We start from the raw sequence: 8,201 nt of genomic DNA, 5'->3' as shown, positions 1-8,201 counted from the left end.
TTGTCAGGGGAGGAGGGTGGCTGGTTGATTCTTATTTCATTTATTTATTTTATTTTGATCCCCCCTATGTTAATCACTGATTGATGCTGTTTTTGAAGTATGAATAAGTCAGTAAGTAATTTATTCCATTAAAATATCATTGATGTATTATAGAAAAGTGATTTATCTTTTTATAAATGACAAAAGGCACATCTGTCTCAGAACCATGATACTTTCACTGGTATTGCACCATGGGTCCCAATTGAGGGATGAGGAAACACTGAACATTATAGGCTATAAGATAATCATATTACAAAGATAACATATATATAAGATAATAACATTAAAGACAAAATTAAATTGCAATATTTTTTCAAAACTTGATGATTTTACCTTTCTGTACATTTTGTATACAAATTCATTAAATAAGTTTGCTTGTAAATGTCTATTTGCATCACATTTATTACGGAAAACACATTATTTGATCAATTTACATTGTGCCCCGAAAGTTCTTTGTGCGCTCCTTACTTTTTCAACTTAGGAGCACATGTGCTCCTTGGGGAAAAAAGTTAGCGTCAAGCCCTGAAGACTGTTAAACTTTGTCAGTTGTGATTTAATATTGTTCATTGAGTTATTGCTGTGATTGTTTGCAGTTAGGTTATTGGTTAGTTGGCGTCTTAGTGTTTCCTCTACCATTATATTTGGTAGGGGGTGCCCCACCCCCCCAACACCCCCGATATTTCAATCTGCTCTGTCCACAGTCTCTCATCCACCGCCGCCAATATTATGTTATAAACAAACACAGAGCGCTTAACAGCTAACAGCAAATTGTTACTAACAAGCTGAAACAACAACAACTGTTTATGTTTAACGGTTTAGCTCAGTTTGTCTCGTATCTTAAAACTTACCGGTGGTCATGTGACCTGCAGGCAGTGACTCTCCTCAGCAGCAGAGGGAGGAGAAGGGAGGACAGCAGGACTGATACTGACTGTAGCGGCTATTATCAATTAAAAAGCCGCTAAGAGGCTGAGTCCGGCACGTTACTGTGACTCGTTCAAAGAATCCATGTAGAAGTCCAATGTTGCGTTTTTGTGATGACTTATTAAAAAAACATCTAACAAACCAAAGCAAATAAAGATTACGGTCAACAGAAAATATTGGGGCCAACACTCACCCTCTTTGTCTAACGAAACACCCACGCCAGTGAAAGAACAGATAAAATAGTGTGAAACCACACCCACACCACAAGTGAAAGTGATCAAAATAACATGTGCAGTCTAACAAATAATAAACAACAGAGGGTAAATACACACTTTGGCTCCTACACTGACTGATGTCTGTGTTCATTATTCTTTCTAAACTTCAGTCAGTATTGTGATGTCGGGAATATGATTTATTTTATTGACATTCTTATTTTGTTTCCAGTGAGATATGTGATATACTAAGTGTAAGTATAAGTGTTTATATTGTGACTTTGCTGTTTTAATATTACTGTTGCTGCTCTAGAAACAACAATACGTCATAAAATATTCAGTTTTATTCCTGTTGTGAATTTGGTCTTTTAAAAAAAATATTCCTTGTAAATGTTACACTATTAGTTCTCTGAGACTCTCTGTCACATACTTGCAAAAACTGATTGTAACTGAAAAATCTCCAGTCGAATTGATCAAAATGGAATCGATTCAGGAAATCAGTGGCAGTACCCAGCCCTAGTGCACGCACACACACACACACACACACACACACACACACATAGGTGATTGCACTTCCACAAGCGGACAAAGAGTGCGCGTCAGAAGATATGTTGCATCAACCATCTGAAAAGCAGGCAAAAATATCTGCGTCCCAGTGTAGTGAAGAAGAAATGTTCCAATGTTTAGTTCAATGTACAGTTCAAATAATTGTTCAGTTGTTACATTGACTGTACTGACTGCTGTCATTGAAAGATGCACATGATCACCATGATCCCTTTAAGTGTTTGTCTTTGTCATAACAACTTGACATTAACAAGAAATGCACCTCTTTTTGTGTTTATGACAAGTTGACATGATTATTATTGTCAAAGACATCATCATCCTGGTTAATGTCAAATGGTCATAATAAGGACATCCCAAACAATGTCAACTTGTCATTACAAAAACCGATTGACACAGCAGTCATAAACTTCTATGACATGTACATAATGTTTATGACAGTGTCATGTCACCCTTATGTAGATACCTTCAAGTAAAGTGTTACCACAGAGTCTTGCATGCAACTAAACATCCTCTGCACTACCACAGACCCTTTGCAACACAAATTGCATTCACATAGACTCATTAACAAATTGCCTCTCAACAGAGCTACACCCAAAGAGGCAAATCAAAGTTCCCGCTTCTTTTCCTTTGTCTTTGTTTTGACCACACATTCAGACAGACCTCTCCCAATCTGAAGCCAGCTTTTATTTGGCCATCTTGTTGTTCTCTGTTGTCAGCCATTTTGTTTTGTAGGCCAAACAGCCCTTTGCCTTTCTCTCTCTCTCTCTCTCTCTCTCTCTCCCTCTCTCACACACACACACACACACACACACACACACACACACACACACCAAGCTTGTATATAGTTAGTTAGTGTGTTTTTGTTTTTCTTTGCTTCTTTTATGAATAAATATATACTTTTGGAATCATACCTGCTGTCTGTTTAATACTGCACAAGAGTGAATGAATAGTCAACCATTGCTACGTCAAGAACTCCGAAATCCTTAAGGCTTTACTATTAATTTTGTTATGGTTATCAATTTAATTATTAATCAAAATTCCAAATTGATAGTTTAGTGAGCTTTATGAGACTGATATCACTAATTGGCTATCACTTTTCCCTTCTTGGGAATGGTGCCCCACAACGTGATTTAATGTTAATTAAGTCACATTATTTAACACAATTAATAACACTTACCAATAATTATTAATTATTTCTGATAGCCAATTTGATATTTTAATTGGAGATCTATTATGAGGTTAGACCACCTTGATGAGGCTTAGATTTTCTACAACTTTTATCTTCCTCTATCATCAGGAGAAGTATTAGAGAGGTTTTAGTAGAGAAATGTTTAGGCGAGATTTTAAAACTGGCCATTTTAGGTACAATTGTGCTCCATGCTTTCCTCCCGATAGTTGTAAAATTCACTTGATGTCACTTACATGTCACTGTAAGGACTAAATCTATCTGAAAACAAATGTTTTGGCTGTATTTTGAAGATTGAAATACAAAAGCAATTGGGCTAAACTGTAAAGTGGATAGTCAGGTACCCAGGAAGGCTTCGTCTTTAATGTCGTTGTCAGTGAAGAGGAACGTGACTCCTTTCCCCTGCTGACCAGCGATGCGATACAGAGTCTTAAGATCCTCCATCAGGTTACTGCTGCTGTACGACCTGCAGGACGCACACACAAACACACACAGAGTGGATGTTAGCCAAGAATAAAACAAAAGGACAGAAACAGGTGTGTGGTGATGATGTGTGTCTCTGTGTGTTTCAGACCTGGTTAGTGTGATCTGAAAGGTTTGGTATCCTGCGATGAACGACGCCAGCCTCGTCAGACTCTGCTTCCCTGAGCCTCCAACCCCGACCAGCAGGGCATTTCCCTGTGGCGTCCGCAGGATCCGCGAGATCCGCATCAGATGGGTCATCGCGTCCTGCCATTGGACAAAAAACAGAGGATTGTTTACCAACAGAAACACAGAGAGGGCAGACAGACAAATGCATGTTTCACTCCTAAGTTATTAAGTGTTATGTTCTGTTACTTTGTTTGTTTAAATCTATTTTTTCACATCAGCTCCCACAAGAGTTGTGTATCAGGTCAGTGAATGAGCTAGAAATGAGCCAATCATGGTGCTTCAAATAATTCTTTTTGCATAGCCGGCTGACTGATAACTCTAGTCATAGTTTTGAATCTGATTTAAATATTGCAGGGATGATAAGGGTAAAAGAGGTTGCAGTTTGGATGAACCTCCGTGATGGCTGCCTGATGAAGGTGATCAGCCAGATAGAAGTAGTCATTACCTTGAAGAAGACCAGGTCCATGGCTCCGCCCCTCACTGCCTCATTGTACTGCTGCTGGAAAACAGACAGCCGCTCTGCCAGGGCGTCCAGCGACGGGATTGGCTCATACACCTGTCAGTCAAGTCAATTTATACAAAAATTAAACATCAGAGCAACATGAAAAATGATTCATCATAAAAACAAAGTCTGTTTTGAATGTTGCTGCAATAATGTGAGGAAGACACCAGTACTGACTGTGATGACAACTTTAAACACATAACACAATAACCACAATACAAGCATTAACACTGGGACATATTTGAATGTAACATGTCCTCTCAGAACTGAGGACCTTTGGAGCTTCCAGCTCGGTGTCTTCAGGTTCATCTCCTGTCGCCTCTGGAGCTTCCCGGAGGAAGTCCACGAAGAAGCTGTCCCACTGAGCGTGCTCAGTCAGAGCTCTCCCATGATCCTTCACTGTGATCTGAGGAGAGACAAAGGTTACATGAAAGCATTTAACAGCTGTGCAGAATGATGTAGTGTGGTACCACGGTGCTACTCTGCATCACAGCTGTGCAGCATGTCCTGCTTTCATTTTTCTTTTAATATGATCTTTCATGATTTGGTTTTGTATAATTTAATTAGTTGTATGCCTCTGCGCAGCAATCAAATTTCTCGTACAGTTTACGTTCATGTCTGTGAAAATATGGATGCTTCACACATAGAAGATCTATACAATCAGTACAGTTTCAAAGTGGACACACAAGATTAGTGTCACCAATTAGTATCTGATCAAATGTCTCCCCTTCTGTTCCAGAGACATGACGTTGAGTAATAGACAGAAAACTGTTTTATGCAGAACATTATGATGTCACAGTGAAGTTGGCATTTGACCTTTGGATATAACATGTCATCAATTCATTATTTTATCCTATTAGAAGTTTGTGTTAAGTCTTATTATAATTGGCATATGAATTCTTGAGTTATGGCCAAAAACATATTTTGGGAGGTAACAATGATCTTGACCTTTGACAGAGGTCAGAGGGTATGTACGTATGCACATATGTATGGACAACGCAAAAATGTAATGCCTCTGACCATGGCTATCGCCAGTGCAGAGGTATAAAAATATCTGAACAGTTTTACAGTGGTTCAGTCCTTCATTATACTAACATTTTATGAGCACAAATTCAATCATACACATTTATGAAACAACCTTTAATGTAACCATTCATGTGAAAAACATAAAATAACTGCTTCAAAAGCCTTTTCACTAAACATAGTATTATAATTTCCTCTCTAATACCTTTTTATATTGCTGTGAAAACATCAAGAAATTTCTCCTTCACACAGCTGTATTTATTCAAGTTTCTCACCAAAACGTACATTTTACAAGATTACATTTGAACACATCACAAGAACATTACAATTAAGGTAAAAATACTCATGTTTACTGAATAGAGTTTGAAAGCATCATAATGTAACTCAGTGCAACCTCTGTCTGCAGTTAATTCCATCCACCTGTTGCTAACAGCTAACAGCTCAGCTAACATTAACTAGCTCTCCTCCTGCTGATTTTGTCCAGGCCCCAAGGAAAGCAGCTCAGCATTGCTTCCAGTTTTTCCCAGTGGCCACTCGTGGTATCTTTTTTTTCCCCATAGACCATCATTATAAAAGAGACATCTGTAAAACTGTTGACAGGAGACCTACAACTGCAAACAAGGTCAATTATGATTTTTTCATTGTGAATTTTGATTCACGGAGGCTTTATATTTGTAGAAATTTATTGGAGCTGAGAAAAACAATTTAAAAATCTGTGATGTCATCACCAAGTAAAATCTATTAGCTGAGTAGGAACTTGTGGGCGGAGCCAGTGGTAGAAACATCACTGCACATATTCAGTGGGCCACATACTGCAAAAGTAAACCCTGTAGCTCCAGAAATTTTTGCCGGTTGCACCAGGCGAGCAACTCCATTGGAATGAAGAGGCGCCATCATGGAATCCGGTATCTAGTTATTATTATACATCTATGATGTCATCACAGATTTGTTGTCCACAAGTAGCATTATCAGGGAAACAATATAGTCCAATATGGTCCTTCCTCTGACGCGTCGATAGTGAGTTAACTGCGTCCTTTCATCCTGGGAAAGATCTCTGTTCATTCTAAACACATTTTCTATTGTTCATGGAACGACAGGACGCTGTTAGTCTGGAGCAAGGTGAATATCAGCCGATATCGATACTCAGTTGTTATATCAGTGCGTCCCTAATTTTTTTTATTTTTGCTTTGAATGTATTGTATTATATTATAGTACCTGTGTGTATTCTATTTTACTAGATATGGATATAGAGTATATTAATTATACGTACTTAAATAGTGAGTGTCTTTGACATTGAAAAAATCGTTTTATCTTATTTCACAATAACAATAATTCTGTTGCAGGAGAGTATTTAACGGAATAAAACACACCAGTTGTCAGTGGTTTAAAACCCATATAAAAAGAGATTAACACTGCATGCAGCGAACTACACACACCTTCTCCATGATGGAGCTGAAGGTTTGTCTGTCGCTGTTGTCGATGAATCGGTCGGCGATCACTCTGTAACATTCATGATGGAAGAGAGCAGAGAGGAGCTCAGAGCTCTGACACACCTCAATCACCACCGTCAGGATCCCCTGAAAACACAACACAACACACCCTAATAATACAACACACACACTCAGTACGTTTACATGACACTTGACGTAATAGGTCAACCGGAAAGGGGGCGGTATTAACCCGCTGAAACGACGCATATCGCCACCTAGTGTTGAGGAGGAGGACACGTTCCCGTCAGTAATTCGATTTTCTCAGTTGCACGTAAACTGGGACAAGGACAGAAGTCCAATTAGACGCCAAAATCGAATTTTGAGCATAGCTAGATTAAGCTGTGCATGTAAACGTACTGACTGTGACACCTTTTAAATCAATAACACTAAACAACACAAACTCTAGAGAAAGAAAAAGAAAAGAATAGGTTTCACACAGAGCAACAGAGACACAGCAGATGTTCTATTTATTCTGTCAAGTGAAATAAAAAAATATTGCCATGTAAAAATAAGCAAAACTACTGCATTTAAAACTTTACCAGGAGTATAAGCAGGATGATGGACAGAAAAGCTGCAGCTCAGTCTGACTGCTCCATCAAACTGTAACTGTAGAAAGTGTTTTATCTCCACTTTGGTGATTTCCATATTCTTTTTAGAAGAGCTGAACCAACACTCCTTCCTTTAATATATCACATAGCCTACTTTGTCAACATTTGAGGCTGATAAAACTCTGTCAGCATGTATTGTCAGCCAGCTAAATTATCACATTTTAGGGGGTGTTGGTAGCGTAGTGGATAGTGCCAGCGACCCATGTACAGAGGCAGTGCCTTGCTGCAGTGGCCGTGGGTTCGATTCTGCCCTGCGGCCCTTTGCTGCATGTCACTCCCCACTCTCTCTCTCTCCCCATTTCACATACTGTCCTGTCCATTAAAGGCAAAAAGCCCATAAAAATAATCTTTAAATAAAAAATATTACATTTTAGAGACAACAGTGTTTATTCTGGAGATATCAGGAAATCAGATCCTGGTTCTCCTACAATTTTCTCAAATTTATCAGTGACAAAACTGAGCTCCTTCTCACTGGCACCAAATCCACCCTTTTAAAAATAAACAGTTTCTCCATCTCCTTTGACAACTCCTCAGTTTCCCCCTCCCCCCAGGTTAAGAGTCTGGGTGTCATCCTTGACAGCACCCTATCATTCCAGTCCCACATCAACAATGTCACTCGCTCAGCTTACTTCCATCTATGTAACATCTCACGCCTGCGCCCGTCCCTCACACCCAACAGTACTGCTATCCTGGTCCACACCCTGTCTTGACTACTGTAATTCCCTTCTTTTTGGTTTACCAGACAAGTCCATCCATAAACTGCAACTGGTCAATATCTAATCTTCCCTTTCTTTCAAAGATCCTTGAGACAGTAGTCACAGACCAGCTGTGTGATTTTCTCCATGATAATAATTTATTTGAGGAATTTCAGTCAGGATTTAGAGTGCATCATAGCACTGAGACAGCACTAGTTAAAATTACAAATGACCTTCTGATTGCTTCAGACAAAGGACTTGTCTCTGTACTTGTTTTATTAGATCTTAGTGCGGCATTTGACACAATTGA

The 8,201-nt window shown here is 39.0% G+C and overlaps 1 protein-coding gene across 1 annotated transcript in view; it reads right to left on the bottom strand.

Moving 5' to 3' along the window:
* dnah5l (dynein, axonemal, heavy chain 5 like) overlaps window positions 1-8,201 on the bottom strand; it is a 208,353-nt gene that overhangs the window by 82,435 nt on the left and 117,717 nt on the right. The window contains exons 65-69 of the mRNA XM_050056535.1: window positions 6,535-6,675; window positions 4,350-4,481; window positions 4,019-4,129; window positions 3,497-3,651; window positions 3,267-3,388 (exon numbers count right to left, since the gene is read on the bottom strand). Coding sequence (XP_049912492.1) covers window positions 3,267-3,388; window positions 3,497-3,651; window positions 4,019-4,129; window positions 4,350-4,481; window positions 6,535-6,675 — 661 coding nt within the window. The remainder of the gene's footprint in view (window positions 1-3,266; window positions 3,389-3,496; window positions 3,652-4,018; window positions 4,130-4,349; window positions 4,482-6,534; window positions 6,676-8,201) is intronic.

This window comes from Epinephelus moara, chromosome 11, assembly GCF_006386435.1.
Source record: "Epinephelus moara isolate mb chromosome 11, YSFRI_EMoa_1.0, whole genome shotgun sequence".
In the NCBI taxonomy this organism is placed as follows: Eukaryota; Metazoa; Chordata; class Actinopteri; order Perciformes; family Serranidae; genus Epinephelus; species Epinephelus moara.
Note: the sequence above shows the minus strand (reverse complement) of the source record. Positions and strands in the feature narration are given on the sequence as shown.